This window comes from Argentina silus (assembly GCF_951799395.1).
Source record: "Argentina silus genome assembly, chromosome: 11".
In the NCBI taxonomy this organism is placed as follows: Eukaryota; Metazoa; Chordata; class Actinopteri; order Argentiniformes; family Argentinidae; genus Argentina; species Argentina silus.
Window position 1 is genome coordinate 5,061,823 of NC_139665.1, and position 22,500 is coordinate 5,084,322.

Genomic DNA, 22,500 nt, shown 5'->3' on the forward strand with positions numbered 1-22,500 from the left:
GTATTAGGCACAAATGTGCAGCTTTCTATCCAGCCCATCAAGACACCCACACTCACACACACACTTACACACACACACTTACACACACACACACTCACACACACACGTGGTAATTTTTACTCACGCTGGCATATCTTAGTATATTGTTATCGTATATCGTGATATTTATAAGTAATATCATGAATATGAACATTTGGATATTGCCCCAACTTTATACAGATATTATGGAAACAAGTAGCACCGTCACACACACACACACACACACTTCATCAGGGAGGCTGCAAGGTGAATGTGATCGGGAGATTGGAGGGTTGCTGAAATCCAACTGCCCAGCTACTACATGACTAATAAAATGAGAATAAAAAAACACTGAATATTTATGACCTAATAAATAACCAGTAATACCTAATAATGGTCTATATAGCTACATTTGAAATGCTAATTAGTGCCTAAAAAGTGTTACTGTATTTGTTTTACTTGTTTTTTTGCTTTGTTCACAGTGACATTTGAAACCAAATTTGAGAGAAGAAATCTCTATAACTTGTGACTGATTGGTCAATAATCCTTCCCTATGCCCTGTGTTTTACTGAATTGGTCATTCCATCAGAGTATTTCACTATAGGGAGGGCATTCAGTTGTCACAATAGTGCCATCACTAAGCAACTCCTCAGTGAAATACACACTGTACAATGGGACTTTCTCATGACATAATCATATGGATCCAATCCAGAGACTTAGACTTCCCTTCAGAATGACAATGTAGAAAATGCTAGTAGTGTATTCCTGTAAAGCTCTCTGTGTGTGTGTGTGTGTGTGTGTGTGTGTGTGTGTGTGTGTGTGTGTGTGTGTGTGTGTGTGTGTGTGTGTGTGTGTGTGTGTGTGTGTGTGTTCGTATGTCTGAGTGTGTCACCCTATACCAGTATACTATACCTACAACAGTTGGCTCTGCGAGTGCCTGTAGGTTTATATTCACTTCCCTTTGTTCTCTTTCTACGATACCCTCCTCCTCATGTCTGCATCATATCTCTGTTTAAATAACTTTCTCTGCCTTTAGAGTCATCGTTATTAACACTTCTCTGAAATACACCTGTATTCCTCAGGGCTTCAGGCAGAGGAGGCCGATACACATATACACAAAACACACAATGTTGTTTGTTTTATCATAAACAACATTCTCTACATTTTCTGTCTCTATAACTGTTCTATATATATCTTTGTGTATCTACTCTCTCTCTCTCTCTCTCTCTTTCACACGAATCCCTGTGTCTGTATGGCTGAGTGGCTCCGAGCCTGAGGGCTACAGGGGGCTGGTGACCATGCTGTACCTCTGCCAGGTATACCTCTTTCTGCTGGTGTCACATGGGAGGGGCCTGGGCTGGGCTGCAGGGCTCCTGCTCCTCTTATATTTCCCTGGCAAATGTTGTCACCACCAGTTCCAGTTCCCCCGCCTCCCTGCACTGTCACGACTGTAACTCCACAGCTCCTGAGAGGACAGGAAAGGATGTACTAATGGAGGCCATCGGAAGGACAGCCGCTCTCCATCTCTGCACTGCTCTCCTCATTCTCACAGGTAGGAAGGATGTAGAAATACACAGTTTTTTCGGGGGCTGTTGCTGTTAGGCTGACAGTCACTATGGCCACCGTGTTTGGGATGCCAGCGGAGAGGAACGGATGACAAGGTGGAAAGTTGGTGGTATGTCTAAGAAAGAATGGGCTTAGTCTGAGCATGTTGCTGCTATTTATACCTTGGCGTAGCCTGCTTGGAGATACCTGGTTTGATGCTGTCATCTGAGTGATGTTGACAGCTGTTGCCTTTATAGGAGAAATCAATTTCCAGAGAGACACAGAAACTCCACCTGGTCCTGGTTGTAACCTTTGATCTAACTCTGATCTGCTCTAACACATTGCTGAGGGTTATACTGTTATGTTATTGCATGCGTCATTTAATGGTGCTTTCGTACAGTGTGTGCATGTGCATGGATGCAAAGTGGTCAGTGTTGATCCATTTTAATTCTCTAAACATATGACTGAATATGACAGTAATCATGGTAACGGAGGTGATTCCATGACCCTGCTCGGGTAATGGGCTAATGCCTTGTCGTTAGCTCGGCGGGCTAACACAGTCTTGTGGTGGACAGACGACCCGGTTTCAAACCCGGTTGGTCACATAAATGCATGAGGAAGAAGACAGCGGAAAGAGGAAGCAGTACGTCTCTTAGCCCACATCACTCGGACACAACTTCTGTGTAGTCACATGACCAGATTAACTCACCACACAATGTCCTCAAACAACAATGGACTCCACATCAAAGGCTGTGTAATCAACTTCACTTGAGAGAGTGTTTGTGTGACCAGAGAAGGAGGAGGGGGACAGTTGATGGGGGTACACCCCCGCATTGAGTTTGCACACACAGTTGATGGGGGTACACCCCCGCATTGAGTTTACACACACAGTTGATGGGGGTACACCCCCACATTGAGTTTACACACACAGTTGATGGGGGTACACCCCCACATTGAGTTTACACACACAGTTGATGGGGGTACACCCCCGCATTGAGTTTACACACACAGTTGATGGGGGTACACCCCCGCATTGAGTTTACACACACAGTTGATGGGGGTACACCCCCGCATTGAGTGTGCCCATGCACTGGTGGCCTTTATTTAGAGTCCAAACACCTCTGCTTTAGAGGTGTCAGTGGGTGGGTGTGTATGTGTTTTAGTTGATTGTGCGTTTGTGTGTGTGTGTGTGTGTGTGTGTGTGTGTGTGTGTGTGTGTGTGTGTGTGTGTGTGTGTGTGTGTGTGTGTGTGTGTGTGTGTGTGTGTGTGTGCGCATGTATGTGTGTGTGCGTGTGTGTACGTGTGTGTGTGCATGTGTGTCAGTGAAGACATCCCCTCGTCTCAAAGCCCATTGTTGGAGTAATCTCTCCTATCACAGTTCCTTATCACCACAACAGTCCCGGGCTTGTTTAGGGGACAACAGTGATGGAGTGGGATCAGCACACTTCTTTCTTATTCACTGGGCCTTCTACAGAGTAAACACAGGCACACTTCCAGTCCCCACCCTCCCATCACACAGACACACACACACACACACACACACACACACACACACACACACACACACACACACTGCCTGCCTGCTTGCTCGCAGCCTGCAGGCCTCTCGGAGCGTGACATGGGGGTGGCCGTTGTATTATTTAGGACACAACACCAGGCACACAGTAATCTATTGTGATGAACAACACTGGCAGGCAGTCAGCAGGGCCCTGGCTGCTACAGGCTGGATAGATGGCCCAAGGGAGGACTAGAATGGACTGGGGAGGATGGAAGGAGAGGTGGGAGAGATGGGAGGGAGAGAGAGAGAGAGAGAGAGAGACAGAGAGAGAGAGAGACAGAGAGAGAGAGGCACAAGAGAGAGGGAGGTGAAAGGTGCAGAAAGAAAACAAAGCGGGGGCGGGGGGGGGGGGGGGGGGGGGGTACATGTATACACTGCCTACCTGCTGCTGCTTAACCCAACCTAGCAACCTAACCCGGGCACACTTCGTCTTCCCTTAGTCTTCCCTAATCCTTGCTACAGTACAGCACAAAGTACCTGCAAAATGAAACCACCATTGATTAGGGTATGGTATTACAAGTACCACATTTGTTTTGGTTGGAGACTTGTCAAACCTTATGAGAAACAATGGTAGTTAATGTACACAGTCCATTATGTATTGTGTTTGCAGCTCAAAGGTGATTGTTGTCTACTATCAGTGTGCCAACTCTCATGGCAACTGAAGCCTACTCTTACGTAAACAGAACAGTGCGATGCTCAACGGCTACTTCACACAGCTTACTTGTTTGCTTTAAGACCAGTTAGGAGAAATAAAGCTTGTCTGTGTCTGAGAACAATCAGTCAGGAACTGAATAAATATTTGCTTGCCACAGTTTAAGGACAGAGTCCTGGATGAGAGAAAGGAGATAATTAAACGTAAAAATTGAAGAATTATGTCAATATGGGAGGGAGCAACGTCTCAAACCAACCTGCTCTGTCTCTTCTGTGAAACTGAGCAGGAAGGACAACCTGCACATCCCTGTTGATGTGTCTCATATTAGGCTGAATGCTATCATGCTAAAAGCTAATTATAAATTAAGGTGAATCATTTAATGAATCAAACAGACAAACATTGTTGTGTACATTTGGGTTTGTCTGTTCTGTCAGCACCTGTGTTCTTATGTGAAAGTTCTCTGTGATATCTCACCGTCAAAATGTCTCACTCTCAAATCAGGAAGTATCTGTAATGAGAAACATTGCAGGCTTTACAGATAGAGAACCCACTGACTCACCAAAATGACCAGCTACACAACCTGGACTGGAGTTGCACCTTCACTTGGCCCACTGGACTAGAGACTGGTGGATTATATCCATTTATTTAAAGAGGCTTATCATTGAGAACAATGGTTACCCAGCTGCATTTTGTTACCAAAGAGATCACCCTCTGAGATTATTCATTAAAACTCTCGCTCTCTCTCTGACTCTCTCTCTTCTCTCTCGCTCTGTCTCTATACCTCCCCCTTCTCTGTTGCTCTGCTTTCTTCCACTCTCTCTCTGTCTCTATCCCTCTCTCTCTGTCTCTCTCTCTCTCTCACTCTCTCTCTCTCCCTCCACCAGAAGTCAGCTCAGAACTCATACATGTTCCATCATCACTTCTCCATGGTGTCAAAGGGAGGTCTCTCCTCCTCCATGTGGAGACTCGCTTCCGATTGGACAATGCTGAAATCCAGGGGACCTGGTACCAGACCACGCCGAACGCCCCCATAACGCAGCTGGTGACCTTCACCAATGACACGGCCATCATCAACATGATCATGAAATACCAAAACCGCTTCTCCTTCAAGGCGCCCAACGCCTCGCTCTTCATCAACCGATTGGATGAGGCAGCTGAGGGTGAGTACCACCTGGTTCTCAACATCCAACTGGACCTCAACATGCCGGTTCCTCAGAGGCCTGGTCCTGTGCAGGAGAAGAGGACCATCACAGTCACTGTGGATGGTGAGTGGTCACAGGCCCATCAGTCGTACATGTCTTATATGATCATGATGAAGTGAGGTTATTAATGAACCTTTCATTGAGTAACGTATGATGTATTCAACAATTGATCTGTTATGGAGTTGAGTTGAGTTATGGAGTGAGGTTTGAGGTTGTAAGTCGTGAACAATATTGAGAACTGGATAAGATATTTCAGTCAATAAAGATCTATATGCCTGTTGCCTGCGTGAAGTTACATTATGGACTGGCCTATATTTCTTCCAGCGGTATTTTCAGGTGTTATGCTTCCTTCCCCAGTACCTGTGTCCACCCCCATCATTAAGAAGACCCCGTCTTCCGCTGTTGTGGAGGACAAGGAGAACGTGACATGGACCTGCTCAGTGGAGAACGGGACCAGGGTCCAGTTCCAGTGGCTGAGGGACAACGTCCCCATCCATGCTAGTGAACGCCATTGGTTCTACCAGAACAGTTCTACCCCTCAACTCTCCACCATGGTGATCAACCCGGTCCGGAAGGAGGATATCGGGCGGTACCGCTGTGTTGCTAGCAATGCTATCAGTCAGCGAAAGAGCCACACCGTCAACCTCAGTGTGTTCTGTGAGTAGGCTTCTCAAAGCCAGGCGCCGTATTCTTGTGTTGAAGAAAACAGAGGAGATTGGCAAGCAAGGCCCAGCTAAAGTTGCTTAAGAACTGTAAATGACTGTATGTTTGCCGTTCGCGAGCTAAACAATAAATCAGAAACGTGTAGTGATTGAAATAAACACAAGCAAAAGCTTGAGGAAAGAGGACACATAACCTCTCTGCCTTCTGTGAGTAACCTTGGTGTGTAAACCTAGACCACATGAGAGCTCTGCGACGGCTGAAAACAGGAGTGATAATATTTGCATGGGAGTCTGGGTCTGACAGAGGGCCTCTGTTCTGTGCAGTGATACCGTCATTGCCGTAGTATCGCTGGCATGCCACTATTGGGTTAAGGAAACCAACCATGTCACCAACCCAGTATTTCATGATGCCATTTGTTGTTGCTTTAGGCAAAACTCTTACAGGTTGATGTGTGTGTGTGTGTGTGTGTGTGTGTGTGTGTGTGTGTGTGTGTGTGTTTGGGGGCGGGTAGTTATTCTAGTCTCTGTAGCATTTAAAACAGTGCTATGGTACACTTGTAACCTAATTTGTAGTGGCAAAGAGCAAAATTTCTCTTTGTGAACAAAACGTGTAAAGGTGTTTCGTTAATGACTCAGAGAAATATTGCATGCATGTGTTCTTCACATTCAATTTCTATGATGAATCAATTTAACGTCAATAACGTGAATCCGTCGACTCCCAGATGGACCATATAACCTGGCTGTGAGGTCTGGCCAGGGCCTGAGGACGGGAGAGGTCTTCACAGTCAACCCAGGCGAGGTGGTGTTCTTTGACTGCCAAGCTGACTCCAACCCCCCCAACAGCTGCGTGTGGATCTCCAAGACCAACAATGCCACTGAGGTCATCATGATTGGGCCGCGCCTGGTAGCCCGCACTTCCCACCAGCTGGCCCATGCTGAGGAGTACCTTTGCAGAGCCTTCAACAATGTGACCCAGAAGCAGGACGAGACCCAGTTCACGCTGCTGGTGGCCAGTGTGGGGAGAGGTAAGGAGATGGGGATGCCAGGTGGAGTGTAGGTGGGGCTGCTTGCGGGTGCGTAGGTGGGGATGGAAATTTGGGTCTCGATACAAATGTATGCATGAATGCACACAGGCAGGCACACACACACACACACACACACACACACACAGAGACGCACACACACACACACACACACACACACACACACACACACACACACACACAGACACACACACACACAGACACACACACACACACACACACACACACACAATACTGTATGGTATTTGTGTCGTACTTCATGGTGCTGTTTCTGCTCTGTTGCTAAGTGCCGTCTCTGTTGCCTATGTAAAAGTCCAGGGGTTCTATTAGAGAGTAAACAGAGAATACCAGCTGGTCTCCTTGTTGACCATGTTTTACTGCATGTGGAGTTTCTGTGTACTGGGTTCCTATGTCGTCTCAGGCTCACGGCAAAACATGTGTAATCTTGGCTACTGTGCAGTTAATGACACTGTTGATACAGCCTATTGTGAATGACTTAAAAGTAAAGAAAAAAGAACACTGAATGTCCAACAGGCGTGTCGTGACACATGCACTCAAGTTGGGCACGTCAGTTGGGTAAAATGTATTTGCTCAACCTTGAGACGACGTTGTTTAACTTGAAATCTGTTTCTAAATTTAAAGTTCCTCTTTTGCACATGCAGGAAAGGAGAAGAATGTTCAAGTACTCAGTGACGTGTCTCCTCTGGCGGTCCTCGCCGTCTCCTCTCTGTTCATCATTGGCTGCATGCTGTTGGTGTTCCTCCTGAGGAAGACCTGCCATCCTAAGAGAGGTGAAATGTTACCCTTAGATGCTAGGTCCCAATTCTCTCCAACCTTTGCCCGTCCACTCGAAACACCCACACCTAGGCACTGAGTTTGTTCACTGTAAATGTAAATCATTTGCAAATGTTAGGGCGCGTTCTAATTAGGCAATTATTCCTCGTGCTCCACAGGATATTCAGGCATTCATAGGGAGATTCCAACCCATAGGGAATGGAAATGTTCAGTTTGAAGTGACCTGCAATGTGGGTGTAACCCATACTGTAGGGAACAACAGGTCTACACTATACAGGAAGAAGAGCAAATCTTCTCAACAGTCAATAGTAGAGCACGAATAAAATAAAATGTTAAAGTCTTATTCTTTACTGTTTGTAGCTATTTCTCAAGTCGATTATGTGACTTACATAAACAGGGTTAAATGTAACATTACAGTCGCAGCTAACACACTAGATGTAGAAGCGAACATACTAGATGTGTAACGTTAACAAAAAATACTGCCTGTAGTTATTAGCATAGCTACATTTCTGGGGAAGATCTTTTGTTTGCATCTCTGTTGTGTGGGTGACCGAAATACATGTCACTTGTGCCACAGTTTGATGATGCTGCAGGGCAATCTAAACAAAAACCCTTGGCTCTGGGGAAAAACAATAGGCCTTTTTTTGGAGAAGGTATTAACATTTCAAAAGCTCTACAAAATTAAAATGATAATAATTTGTCAAATTTGTAACATACTATTCTCTCTCTCTCTCTCTCTCTCTCTCTCTCTCTCTCTCTCTCTCTCTCTCTCTCTCTCGCTCTCTCTCTCTCTCTCTCTCTCTCTCTCTCTCTCTCTCTCTCTCATAGTTCTCATGAACATCTACAATAGGTAAGGGATCTTACTGAGATCTTATTACACACTGGATATAAATACATTTTGGTGTAGATGGGTAAATGCATTATTTTTACAAAGTTCATTTGCCTGTCCTTTGCAGACCTTTAACAGAACAGAAGCGCCTACATCGCTCAGGTGAGCTCCCCTCTGCACCTGTGACTGTTTATGGCCTGCCAACATTCCTGTCTGTTGTCAAGCAGTGTTGTGTACATAGCCAGAACAAACTGAAACCCTCATAACATAGAACAATTAGAGTAATCATAGGTGTTTGCCTTGTGCTGACATACATGTAGCTCATTTGCACATTAACTTGGTTGCTCCAAATATCAGTTGAACCTGCACCTTAATCTAACAGCTCAGTAGCTTTAGATACAAACTCTTAACTGTTTGGCAACTCTCTGTCCATCAGTGGGAGCTGGTGGAGGTAGAAATCTGAGGACAGGTCACTGTTATGCATGGAACATAATGAGGTATGGTATCAAACACGTGTGCATGCATTACAATGAGCCTGTCCTCCATTTTCTACATCCACCAGCCGCCCCAGCTGTCCATGCAATGGTCTTTACAAATTGTGTAAGGTCACAATTGTTTTTTCTGAGACTGAAAGTGATTCCTAATCAAATAGAAAACATAGCATACTAGGAGCAGGGAGTTTGCAAGAGAGACAACACTATATTGAGACCGAAACATGCATCCAAAACCTTTTGAGATATTGATTACTGCAGGGGAAAATATTAACCATCAACAACATTGTCCCTACAGGTCATGAAGATGCAACTGAAGATTTCGGTATCTATGAGTTTGTCTCTATACCTGGTAAAATGGAATCTACACAGGTATGTGTTGAATGTCCTCTAAGGATACAGCTTGATGCACTAACACAACAATAATAGTTACCTGGAGGAATTTACGTCACGTTTTTTTTTCACTCCTCAGGCATCGAGCAGATCCCTCGCACACCTGGAGTCAGTACAGGACATGCACACCACCATCTACGATGTCATCAGGCACATCCCTGAAACTCCCACCCAGAGTTTGTTGGAGCACAGCCAGAATGTGGAGATACAGTCTGTAGACTCCAGACTCCAGTGAGATAGAAGCACTTCCCCTGATTCCCACGGACATATTCTTCGATAGATGACAGAGCTTTTTTTTTTTTTTTTTTTTATATATGAAGGAGCTTCAATGCTTCAATGTTCTTATCGATGACATTACTGCAAGAGATCTGGTTGTCTGATGGATTGTGGTTCTAATCCTGTGAACCTTGTTTTATACAGTTAGGCCTGTGTGAGATCTGCCACATTTCCAATGTCCTGCTTATAATTTCAGATATTTATTTAATTTAAAATACAAGGGTTTTCTTTTAATATATTTCCTTTTAGTCTATTTATGTACAATGTGAAATTTTAAGTTGTCTCCCTCTCACTTCTGTAAGTGGGTAAGTACATTTCGATGAATGCATTCTCATACGGCATAAAATAAAATGTTAAACATGTGAATACAATACATTCTTATTCTATACTGCACTGCAATTTCTTTATCTTTTTAATATTTGTATTGAATATGTTGTTAATATGTTCCAGTTTATTTCCATGGAAACAGCTGAAGGTCCTCTCTTCTGAATGTAGCAGTTTTGGATACTTTTGACGTTGTCATATATTGAAATGCCAGGTGTGCTGTTGCCTGTATGCATAGCATTGTACAGTTTCCATTTACAGATATGTACCTTTTGTATTTGAATAAAGATGTATAACAGTGCTATATGACTTTAGCTCCTGACCATCTGATGTATATTACTGGTCTGAAATGTGTTGAAAACTGGTGTGAAAGGCGGTCCTTCTTCCTCATGGATGAATGCAGCTCTATTTTCTTGTTTATCTGGTCTGGTCTGGCGACAGAGAAAGCGACAGAAGGAGGGTTCAGCGTGTGGCACTGTGCCTTCCACCTGCACATGGTGACTCCTAGTCACGAATAGTCTCTCAGTTGTGTGTGTGCGTGTGTGTGTGTGTGTGTGTGTGTGTGTGTGTGTGTGTGTGTGTGTGTGTGTGTCTGTCTGTCTGTCTGTCTGTCTGTGTGTGTGTGTGTGTCTGTCTGTCTGTGTGTGTGTGTGTGTGTGTGTGTGTGTGTGTGTGTGTGTGTGCGTGCGCGTGTGTGTGGCTCTGTGGCTGTGTGTGGCTGTGTGTGTGTGGCTGTGTGTGTGTGTGTGTGAGAGAGAGAGAGAGAGAGAGATAGAGGGAGAGAGGGAAAGAAAGAGACAGACTGACAGACAGACAGATAAGACAGACAGACAGATACTGTTGACTGAGTTTATCACAAAAAGTACTGACTGCATGTTGATCTGCATGTTGATACTGCAATTCCTCTAACTCTCGTTTGGGTATAGAACATTACGAATGAAAGATGATAGATTAACAATAAACAGGTCTTGTTGAATGCAGAAGTACTGATAGTGTCCCATAGCCCTATGCCAGTCAGAACAGTCTTTATGATGTGGATTCCTGGTAGGGGGACCATCTGTTTCGTCTCCCTGTATGCTAAGGGAGGATCCATGCAGTGCAACTGGATGACAAACAACAGTGGAGCCTATCTGGTGGAGGCACGTCACCTTCATTTGACAGGGAAATAGCCAGAGGTGTCATTAAACAGGAACAAGAACTAGCCCCTGTTCTGTTTTTAAATATTAGACATTTCCACTAGGGAAGTGGGGCTTGGTGAGGTATGGTAGTGCTTGATGATAATCTTGTGTTTTCAAGAATAAAGAGATTTGCGGTAATTGGCACCTAAAAAGTCTGCAATTCACAGTCCAAGAAGGGCACAAGAGGGTTTATGGAAACATAAGTGTCCTCCTGACCTCTATCCATATACCTATATTTCACTTGCTCTGCTTTCAATCAGTTGTAATGACACATACACAGTCAACAACATGCTGTATCATATGTTCACACCACTACCAGGCAATTACTTAACCCTAACCCTAAAGGATGTCACGCTCTTGTTTATGGCTGTTTATGGCTGCCATCTAGTGTCAGGGGAGAAACTAATTTACAAAGGGAAATCAGAGATAACAGCCTATAAGTGTAGTACAAATATGTGGATAGAGTCACGAAAGCAAGCAATGAAACTTGTTTGTGAATAGTGCTGAATATTCAACAAAATAACTTGACAATCATGTTTTAATAAAAGAATAGGGAAATGTAGTTCAAGGAAACCGTCAACTGACGCTATCCATCCCTCACTAAACTACACTTCCCGCATAGCTTTAGGCTCTCGTAACGCGTGGTCACGTGATGGGTAACTAACATGGCCTCTCTCTCAGAGTGCAGGAACTGAATCGTTGACAGGATAGCTAAACAACAGTATAGATGTATTCGTCTAGTTAGACGAAGCTTCCCTTTACAATGCAGAAGATCAAATCACTTATGGCCCGGCAGGTAAGCCATTCAAGATCCTATGGTTTCCTGTTACCCCTGTCTTCCACGTCGCTCTGACAGCTGTGTGGCTACACAAGAAGTGACACTGACAGCTCTGACACAGATCATAACAATACGATAAAGATGATCGTGGACCAATTCAATCACAAAACCAACGAGTTCCCATTTTAGATGTAGACTGTTGTCTTATCTAAAGACATGTCTAAAGACATTCGTGCGCTGACTGAAGCTACACTGTCAGTGTTATATAGCCATGCTAGCTATATTGTACAATAATGGATTGTGGGCGATTTCTCTTCTTGGTAATATGTTAGGTTGGTAGCTATCTAGACTGAGTAGCAGGGCCTATCACTTTCAAAGATCAACCCGGCATCTCTTGTTGAGATGTGTGCCTGTGTCTTCTTACATGATATGTAGCCTGTGGCATCGTCCTCGTCTCACACCTCCCGAGCTGCAGTGCTGAAGTAGCTACACGACACACACAAAGTGTCTCATTATCGTTTAGCTAGTTTACCATGATTGTCCTGACCTTGTTAAACTACCAGTGGTGTTATAGTATTTTGCTCTATGTCAGTTAAATCTGTGTTTTGACAGGGCCTGAAAAGTCCTCAGGAGAGCATGGCGGATCTCAGCCCTGTTGAGAACTTTAGGATCCCGAGCAAGGTGAGCAACCAGGAGATCACTCTGGGTTTTTTTGTGTTTTTTTTTTGCTGTATATTGTAACCTATATTGTAAACTGTACACACAGCAAACCCTACAGACAGCAAGCATTTCACCCACTAACCATTATGTTATGCTAGTTATTTTAGTAGACTGTTGGTAACCCTTTATTTTACAGCCTGGTTGATTGATTTTTGAAAGATTTAGATTTGTTATGATACATTATTATTGTGTCATTGCACCCTCTGACAGTGCCCAGCCCATATGGGCTTAATTAATGGGCACCAGATAATACTGGGTGAAACTGTTATTACTTGATAATTGCATATTAGTTATTGTTTCCGTTAGATTTACTGACACAAGCACCACTATGTGCCATGTAGTACAAGGTAGTTATCAATTGTGCTGAATTTATCAAGGTAACTACCAGAAAGTACCCCTTGTTACCACATGGTTACCATTCAGTTTCTTAGTAAATACTGGGTAAATACCAGCTGAAACAGTGCTGCAAAATAAAAAGTTACCGACTGTTTTCATCCCTGCAATTTTTTAATTCGGGCTTCAGTGTACCTGTGAGCTACTACGACATTCACCTTTGTCTTTGGGTAATCGTGGACCGTGCAGAGCTCAGTAACTGTGTGATTGAATACTGTCACCTTGTTTGTTCTAAATTGACTGCTCATGTTCTCAAACCACAAAAATGCAAGCCTTAAAATTGGCTCTATTGGAGTGGTCGGGCTTAGACGCTTTTCAAGTTATTAAGGTTGAGAGTGTTTTATAGTAGGTCATTGCTGCCTTTTCAACTGCAGACTGCAGTATTACATTAACTTTGAGCTGCGGCCCTATCTGTAGCCATGCTTCAAGGGCTGTTACATCATCACTATACATCATGTTGCAGGAAGCCAAGTGAGGGAAAGATTGGGGTTGCTCATTCAGCAACTGACACTCTTCACGTCAAGGACAGCCATCAGCCATAATGTATGGTTCCCCTGCTGAGGCAGTATTTCAGCATTTGGAAGGGAGACTGAGTCAATGTTTAGAAAATGCAATCAGTCACGGTTAGCCACGGGGAGCGTTTGTCATTAGCCACTTGAAGTGACAAACAGCAAAATTCCTGTTTCTTATGTTAAAGTCACTCTTCAGGAGCTTTGCAAGCTTTCCATTGATTTTGCTTTGTATTCTTTGACCTTCCCTGAGCTTGGTGGAATCGGACTGGGAATGGGTCCAACCCCATTTATAAGCCATAGGATGATGCTGGGCCAGGTTAATTCAACCAGACGTTTAATTTCCTCTGTTCTATTCTCGTTATTTATGGCCCAACATGTGTGGTTTCAGCTTTGAACCTGCTGACCACTAAAAGTAAAAAAATCCATGTTGGCTGTCAACGTTTACTTGTATGTCTCTTACACATGCTTTCATTTTATCGCTGTTATTTGACCAAACATGTCTTTCCTACTCCTCCATACTTAGCCCAGATGGTTGTCATATATCTGGTGGACACAATAAAACATCATCTGCCTTAAGGAAGTGATTTGGTCATCTCATTCTTAAGTGTTTTGAAGGCTAGATACAGCAGACAAGTGTTTTGAAGGGTAGATGCAGCCGACTGTTATTATACTATATTTTCAGACCGTCTGCCGTAGAGGTAGGCCGTAATGAAACGTTCTGTTAACTGTAGACACTACTCATGATAGGAGCACATTTGAACACTTTCAGGTTGTGTTGCAATTGAGATAACGACCATTTTATGTAGTGTAGCTGATAAAAACAAGGGGGAAAGCAAACAGGATCAAGGCGGGTCTCTGTAGGGGCTCTGATAGAGATCAGCTGACGTGGACAAACTGGATCTGCAGTAATCAAACACTTGGTTCAGTTCCTTGTGCCACGAGTCAGTGCTTTATGACGATAATATTCAGGCTCTATTACTGAGGGATGTCTAACTCCTGCCGAACATGCTGGGTGACAAGCTTATCTATCTGTATGAAATAGACATTTTAATACAGGTCTATTTAACATTTCTGTATCAGCATTGTCTGTCTTTGCCCATATATTTATTTTGTTGAGTAGTCATGATTCTCACATAAACTAGCTCTACTGAAGTGTGACCTTTGACAGGTGATTCAGGGGGGAAATACAAGGGAAATTGGTTTTTCTTTTACCATCTACCCTTAGACGTGTACGCCTGTTTGAGGGAGTGCTGTATGACCTGTCCATGCTCCCTTGAGGGTCAAACCAAGGTGTTTATGTGGGGGACACAAACTGTAGGAGTGAGTGAGAGTTGTGGAGAGCTGTGGTTCAAACCATTCATCTCCCCCAGTGTTTTCAGGAGCATCTGGCTAACAGTAGGGCAGAGGAGTGCTGCTGTGTTTGATTGACAGATACTGGCATGATCCAATGAAGAATAAGGCCAGAGCAGTGATGTCAGCATGTGAATGATGGGCAGGGCTAGATTCATATAGAACCTGTGTAGACACGGGTCAGAGACATGTGTGTGACCTACTTTTTCCCTCAGATGTTTTCTTAGGCAGGGAGCAGAGGCACCCAAAATCCACATCCAGGGTTGCCATTACTAGCATTTTCTGTATAAGACAACAATATTTAAGACAAGGCAAAACAGATCGAGGTGGGGAAAGGCCTATTTGATGGTAGGGGAAACACTGGTGTGACCTTTTGAGACCTAGATGAACTCACTCATTTCACAATTAATCTTACAGTAATGGCAACATTGATGCTCTCTGCCACCTTTCTCTCTCTTCTCTGTACATCCCCATATGCTTGTCCGTTTTGATTGGCTCCCACACTTGATAAGCAGAGGGAAACCTTGTGATTGAATATATTAAACAGCAGAGTAGGAATGTTAGAGAGACAGCCAGTAGAGAGTGAGAGATTGTATAGGTGACAGAGCAGTGAGAGTGAAAGAGATGTCTTGGTCTTGATTACAAAAGGGTTGAGTGTAGAGACGTCATGTTTGCACGAGGCAGATATCTAGGATCAGGGTTATTCCATGTCAAGTCAGCAACCCACCATCTCTCACCACCTTTCAGATTGTTCTGAAATGGTTTCTGGAGTTAGAAACAGATAAGATGAGTATTCCTGCAGCATTATGTTGTAGAATTATAGTTTAATTCCTGAGAAATAGTGTAATTGATTGAACCCAAATTGTCCATTTTCATTCTGTGGGATTTATATAATATTCAATAGAATTCAAACCCCAAATCCAAAACATTGGTCAAAAGTCACCCATTAAGCCTCCAAACCCCTCCTTTAGAAGATTTCTTCAGCCAGTATGGAATAACAGTTCTATGTCTGACAAGTAATATGAAGCTAGGGCTTGGAGTTTTGTCTCTAGTGGACAGAATCTAGTGGACAGAATCTGGTACTATCACCCTGTATAATGGGACATTAGACACACAACTTCAATGACTAAAAGCTTTGGACAGGGCAACACCCAGATTACCAGATTAACCAGAAATACATTACATAGTATGAAGAAACAAATCTCCCAGATGCAGCTTCATATTACTTGTCAGACATAGAAAACTGTTATTCCATACTGGCTTATAAAATACAAGGATGCAGGAATACTTATCTTATCTGCTTTTAAGTAGAGAAACCATTTCAGAACATTCTGAGTGGTGGTGGGTGTCGAAAATTGTCTTTTGTCTGTTGATTTGACATAGAATGACCCATTAGTTTCCCCTCCCCAAATCCTAACCTCACCCATTAGGGGGGGAAACACTAAACTGACCTTCCATCAGTGTCTATGAGCCACTTCATCCTATTAAAGTGTAGCCTACTTTAAATGGTTTCTGACCCTGTAATTTATTCCATCCTTATTCACTTTTGAAAAGAGGTCTCACTAGTAAAGGACATTACTTACTCACTGTCAGATTATGGTTAATGGTTGAAGCTTTTCTTTGTTGCACTGAATTTTATCTGTCTTGTCACATTTCACTCAAATTGGGACTGTGACTAAGCAGCTTTGTGAAAGTGCATACAGTATGTGAGAAAAAAAAATCGAAATTCTTTTTGAATAATTTTCCCTTTTCTTCCCACCTTTTTGGAGATGTTTTTTGGGGGTTATTTTACATATTGTTTTAAAGAAACCACATTTCAGGTCTATGCTTGAGTCCCCTGGAGCGATGGTCACAGCATGACAATATCTCAATACACTGCTTTTAACTCTACTGTTAGTGCTCCCCACGGCCAGTAGGGGTCACCCTATCATCATGTCAACGTCTTCAATCTCTGACCAGAAACAAAGGAAGCTGTGGAAGATGCTTCACAAATTCTCTCATTAGCAAGTCCATTCTTCAACATTTTCTCAGGGCATTAATTTTCACAGGAATTGAGCATCGAATTCTATGCAAATTATGTATCATAATAACGTAATCATAATGGTTTTATCTCACATATTCCTAATCCTCATTTAGTAGAAATACAGAGCCCACAAATTTGAGGAAATATGCTAGATTGCATTTGTTGTTGCTTTGATTCTGTTTAATATCCCTATGGATGACACCTTTGTTTCAGTACAGATGAGAACATAAAATGACCAATTAGAGTCTATGAATATTCATCACTGCTACCTTGACTATGAGATGATTTTTAATGATTCAACAGAGAAATTGATTCATACAGATTCTACAGAGAAAATGATTGCTCCTCCTTTCCCCTTCTCTCCCTCCTTTCCCCTTCTCTTCCCCTTCTCTCCCCTTCCATCCCCCTCTTTCGAGTCACCTGGTATTGCTGCTTCAGACTAGGGTTGCAAAGGACAGGAATGTTCCTGGCATATTTCAAAAATATACAATTTGCTGAAAAACATTCAGAAGATTAGTGATTCAATTTATTGTGAATTATCAGTGCATCTTCTGAAATTGTGATACATTGAATAAGGGTTTTTCTCCAATGAAATTCTAAGACAGGGGAAACATAGGTGGACATTCAAAAACAGGTGGACATTTCAAAACAGATGACAACCCCCATATCCGTTAGTCCCATATCCGTTAGTTCCATATCCGTTAGTTTGGGAAACTTCCTGAACCTTTTTGGGAATTTTGCGACCCTACTGGGGACAGAGTACCTTTGTCCCCAGGTTAATTTGCTGCATTCAATTAGCACTTTATCTGAACAACTAAAGCTTTGATTATTTGATGAGGCTCATTAAACAAATAGATGTTTTATTTCCCCCTCCGTATTTAGTGGGAGGAATAACATGACACAACTTTAACTCTGAGGATCATTTAATTTAACCTTTGTTTTGTTTGTGTCTGTGTGGTAAAGTGGAAGGAAAGGCAGAGGGTAGAAATGACTAATTCACTCGGTGTTAGGAAGACATGGTGAGAAAGAAAGAGAAAGGGTGAAAAACAGGGTGATTAATGCAGAGATTTCTAAATTGTTTTATTGGCTTTCTGGGTATGTCAGAGGACGAATCACAATATCCCTTGAGATATTCACCCTCCCCACCTCCCTCCCTCCCTCCCTCCCCACCTCCCTCCCTCCCCACCTCCCTCCCTCCCTCCCCTCCGTCCCTCCCTCCCTCCCTCCCCACCTCCCTCCCCATCCAACCACACAACAATAGACACTCCTCCCACCACCCACCCACCTCCCCATCCAACCACACAACAATAGACACTCCCCCCTCCCCCCCCCCCCATCCAACCACACAACAATAGACACTCCTCCCACCACCCACCCACCCCCCTCCCTCCCTCCCTCCCTCCCTCCCTCCCTCCCCATCCAACCACACAACAATAGACACTCCTCCCACCACCCTCCCACCCTCCCTCCCCCCCTCCCTCCCTCCCCTCCCTCCCTCCCCCCCCCCATCCAACCACACAACAATAGACACTCCTCCCACCACCCCCCCCCATCCAACCACACAACAATAGACACTCCTCCCACCCCCCCCCCCATCCAACCACACAACAATAGACACTCCTCCCACCACCCACCCCCCCTCCCCCCCCCCATCCAACCACACAACAATAGACACTCCTCCCACCACCCTCCCTCCCTCCCCCCCCCCATCCAACCACACAACAATAGACACTCCTCCCACCACCCTCCCACCTCCCTCCCCTCCCCACCCTCCCACCACCCTCCCACCTCCCTCCCTCCCTCCCTCCCCACCACCCTCCCACCACCCTCCCACCTAGATTGGCCTTTTTTCTTTCTGCTCTGTTCCTCTCTATCTCTTATCCAGTGAGAAAGTGGTAACTCAATGATTACGGCCCCCCCCCCCCCCCCCCCCCACACACACACACACACACACCTCCCATGCTGAGCTGCGCTCCTACCCCCTTGCTCACCCACACACTCCCCGTCAGTTCTCGCTTCACTTCCCTCTCAGACTTGCCTACCTTGGTGTGTGTGTGTGTGTGTGTCTTGAAGATCTCACAAAGCTATTTTTGGCTCAGGTGTATTAGGATGTTCAGATCTTCAGTGTCTGAGATACTGCTCTCTGATGTCGATGTGTAGTGAGATGAGTCCTATCCTCTAAATTCAACTAACAGGCCCTATGGGGATATTTTTTGTTTTATTATTGACGTTTTATGTGATATGCAAACCTTATTGTAATATCTAGCCAGTGGGTTGCCAAGGGTTTGACGCCCAAAATTGGTTATCATAGAGATGAGTGAGAGTGTTATCTGCTAACTCTGTGTTTTGTGGTATTGATATGTGCCTATGTTCATCCTCATTAGGGTCCATTGAAGGCTTTCCTCCAGGGAGACAGGCTTAAAAGTTAATCTGTGGAGTGATAAACCTAGTAGACGCTCTCCAAAAATCTATATGCTCCGCTGGTTCCCAGAGATGTTCCGGAGAGTTCCGTCTTCCCACAAGGCTGTCTCAGTAGCAGTGTGCTTTCTTTTGTAATGCTTAACCCCTTGATACGTCTATTCTTCTCTTCTCTCTCTCTCTCTCTCTTTCCCTCCCTCCCTCCCTCCCTCTCTCCTTTCTCCCTCTCTTTCCCCACCCTCATCCCCCTCTTCTTTCTAGTCTCAGGAGGAGTTGAGGGAGATGCGAGAGCAGCCAATTGACCCTCAAGCCGAGCAGGAGATCATTAACAGCGTAGAGGAGGTGTACTACTCCAACGACTCCTTTGACATGGTGCAACACGAGCTGGAGGTGAGTTAGCAAGCACTGTAGCACAGCCCTCGAAGGATTCCTCAACTAGGGGAATCCTACCCTGCTGTTTCCCCAATACTCCAAAGGCATAGATATATTTGTGTATGTTAAGCCTATTCCATTATGCCGTGTTTGATTTTAAATAATTCATTCCAAATCAAAGAATGCATCTGGAGGCGTACACTACATTGCCATCAACAATCTTACTGTAGTTCCTTATGATGCAAGGTTGTGCAACTGTGCATTGGCCACTAAGCCCACATGAACAAGGCCTGACACCCTGCCACCCAAATGTCATAGAGCCATTTTAGGGTGACTATATGGCGGGGTTGGGGTTCTTAATAGAACCCAATCGGAATGGTTACTGTGAAGATACAGCTAAAATAATCTCTCCTCCAACGAGCTCCAGTCCACACCCTACACCAAATCTAAGCCTAAGATCCGCAGCTGCTGGTTTTTCATCTTTCCCTTCTAGTCAGTTGCCAGATGAGTAGAATCTATGGCCAATAAATCACATGAATCATTGAATCAGTCAATTAGAGAATGAGGAGTAAAACCAGGAGTTCTGTCATCTGACGTCCGGATTTGAACACCCCTGTCCAACGTTCAGAAGATGAGGGAACGTGGTACCCCCTCAATCCAACCTCCCAAACTCAGAGGGCACCTCTTTACGTCCAGGCCGGTGTCTGTGACTCACTGTCTGCGTCTGTTCACATGCCAATAAATTCCAGATTGACAGATTATGCGCTTACAGAGGGTGTGAAATCTCATTAGATTTGGCAGAGTATCACAACACCACCAGAAATGAGATTTTCAGCCAAGGGGAAAGTAATTACCCATGATCCTCAGGGCTCTGGGTCGTTTTTTTGTGTGCCATTGTTTGCATTGTTTGTTGTTTTCCTGATAAAGTGCCATCCCAAGTTTATTTAATTTATCATGCGTCTAAGCATGTTTGCAATTCCGCACACATTTATTTTCTTTTAATTGAGGAAGAGTTGGTTGGGTGCTGATAGTCAGTGGAGGCTTGTTGAAAAGGGTACTTAAACAAACTTGAAAGTAGAAGCACCCAATAATGAAGATTAGCCCAGTCCCGAGAAAACAAATGGATATCCACATATGGCTCAGAGCTCCAGAGATGGTGCGCCTGTGGATTTCAGGTTTCCACAATAAGTCAACTTTGATTTGTTTCTTTTCTGGCAGAGGTACACGTTGCTAAAGCTGCCTTCCACTGAAAGCCTTCTCGTCTAGGCTGTGGGTTTTGTATTACAACAGGGACAGGTGGGATTCCAGTGTAAAATGGATGTGTTTGTTTGTTTACAGAAACTCCCACCTGAGCTGAACCTGCAGGAGCTGGAGGAGTACAGAGATAAGCTGAAGAGACAACAGTCAGCGGTGAGTGGATGACTACACACACACACACACACACACACACACACACACACACACACACACACACACACACCTACAGATGTATAGTAAAGCAGATGATAACATGAATGTAATCAGTGTAGCAACCAAACCCAACACAATATCTCCAATGTCACATAACAAGAACTTAAACACTAGAGTAAATTGCTCATGTAAAACATAAAAGTATACGCCTACTGTTGCAAAGTACGGTGACTAGTTGAGATGCAGCATGGTGACTAGTTGAGATGTAGCGTGGTGACTAGTTGAGATGTAGTGGTGACTAGTTGAGATGTAGAGTGGTGACTAGTTGAGATGTAGAGTGGTGACTAGTTGAGATGTAGAGTGGTGACTAGTTGAGATGTAGTGGTGACTAGTTGAGATGTAGCGTGGTGACTAGTTGAGATGTAGCGTGGTGACTAGTTGAGATGTAGTGGTGACTAGTTGAGGTGTAGTGGTGACTAGTTGAGATGTAGTGTGGTGACTAGTTGAGATGTAGTGGTGACTAGTTGAGATGTAGAGTGGTGACTAGTTGAGATGTAGAGTGGTGACTAGTTGAGATGTAGAGTGGTGACTAGTTGAGATGTAGAGTGGTGACTAGTTGAGATGTAGTGGTGACTAGTTGAGATGTAGTGGTGACTAGTTGAGATGTAGAGTGGTGACTAGTTGAGATGTAGAGTGGTGACTAGTTGAGATGTAGAGTGGTGACTAGTTGAGATGTAGTGGTGACTAGTTGAGATGTAGTGGTGACTAGTTGAGATGTAGAGTGGTGACTAGTTGAGATGTAGAGTGGTGACTAGTTGAGATGTAGAGTGGTGACTAGTTGAGATGTAGTGGTGACTAGTTGAGATGTAGAGTGGTGACTAGTTGAGATGTAGAGTGGTGACTAGTTGAGATGTAGAGTGGTGACTAGTTGAGATGTAATGACTAGTTGAGATGTAGAGTGGTGACTAGTTGAGATGTAATGTGGTGACTAGTTGAGATGTAGTGGTGACTAGTTGAGATGTAGAGTGGTGACTAGTTGAGATGTAGCGTGGTGACTAGTTGAGATGTAGAGTGGTGACTAGTTGAGATGTAATGTGGTGACTAGTTGAGATGTAGTGGTGACTAGTTGAGATGTAGAGTGGTGACTAGTTGACATGTAGTGGTGACTAGTTGAGATGTAATGTGGTGACTAGTTGAGATGTAATGTGGTGACTAGTTGAGATGTAATGTGGTGACTAGTTGAGATGTAGAGTGGTGACTAGTTGAGATGTCGCGTGGTGACTAGTTGAGGTGTAGTGGTGACTAGTTGAGATGTAGAGTGGTGACTAGTTGAGATGTAGAGTGGTGACTAGTTGACATGTAGTGGTGACTAGTTGAGATGTCGCGTGGTGACTAGTTGAGATGTCGCTGTATGAGCTAAAAGGGCATCACCACCATCACAGAGGTCATCCTGAGGTCAGCCAGTACTACCAGCCTGGGAGCTAGAAATCTCTCCCCGCACCATCCGCTGAGCCTGTGCCCTCCCTCCACCCCTCCTCCTTTCCCCATGAATCCTCC

General features: G+C 44.2%; 2 protein-coding genes across 5 annotated transcripts in view; both read left to right on the forward strand.

Moving 5' to 3' along the window:
• Positions 1-10,090, forward strand: part of hepacam2 (HEPACAM family member 2) — an 18,783-nt gene extending 8,693 nt beyond the window's left edge. The window contains exons 1-9 of one of the 3 annotated variants that reach the window (XM_083679907.1): positions 1,445-1,570; positions 4,659-5,039; positions 5,334-5,633; positions 6,361-6,663; positions 7,344-7,472; positions 8,305-8,326; positions 8,433-8,467; positions 9,095-9,168; positions 9,269-10,090. In XM_083679907.1, coding sequence (XP_083536033.1) covers positions 1,510-1,570; positions 4,659-5,039; positions 5,334-5,633; positions 6,361-6,663; positions 7,344-7,472; positions 8,305-8,326; positions 8,433-8,467; positions 9,095-9,168; positions 9,269-9,424 — 1,461 coding nt within the window. In that variant the 5' untranslated portion in view covers positions 1,445-1,509 and the 3' untranslated portion in view covers positions 9,425-10,090. Of the gene's footprint in view, positions 1-1,444; positions 1,571-4,658; positions 5,040-5,333; positions 5,634-6,360; positions 6,664-7,343; positions 7,473-8,304; positions 8,327-8,432; positions 8,468-9,094; positions 9,169-9,268 lie in introns of those variants that run through there. The other 2 variants (XM_083679908.1, XM_083679909.1) reach the window with 2 other exon arrangements.
• Positions 10,091-11,627: 1,537 nt separating this feature from the next.
• The window catches only part of vps50 (VPS50 subunit of EARP/GARPII complex), a 99,075-nt gene continuing 88,202 nt past the window's right edge, over positions 11,628-22,500 (forward strand). For both annotated transcript variants that reach the window (XM_083680320.1, XM_083680321.1), the window contains exons 1-4: positions 11,628-11,763; positions 12,358-12,426; positions 19,423-19,551; positions 20,872-20,943. In XM_083680320.1, the coding sequence (XP_083536446.1) occupies positions 11,731-11,763; positions 12,358-12,426; positions 19,423-19,551; positions 20,872-20,943 (303 nt within the window). In that variant the 5' untranslated portion in view covers positions 11,628-11,730. The remainder of the gene's footprint in view (positions 11,764-12,357; positions 12,427-19,422; positions 19,552-20,871; positions 20,944-22,500) is intronic.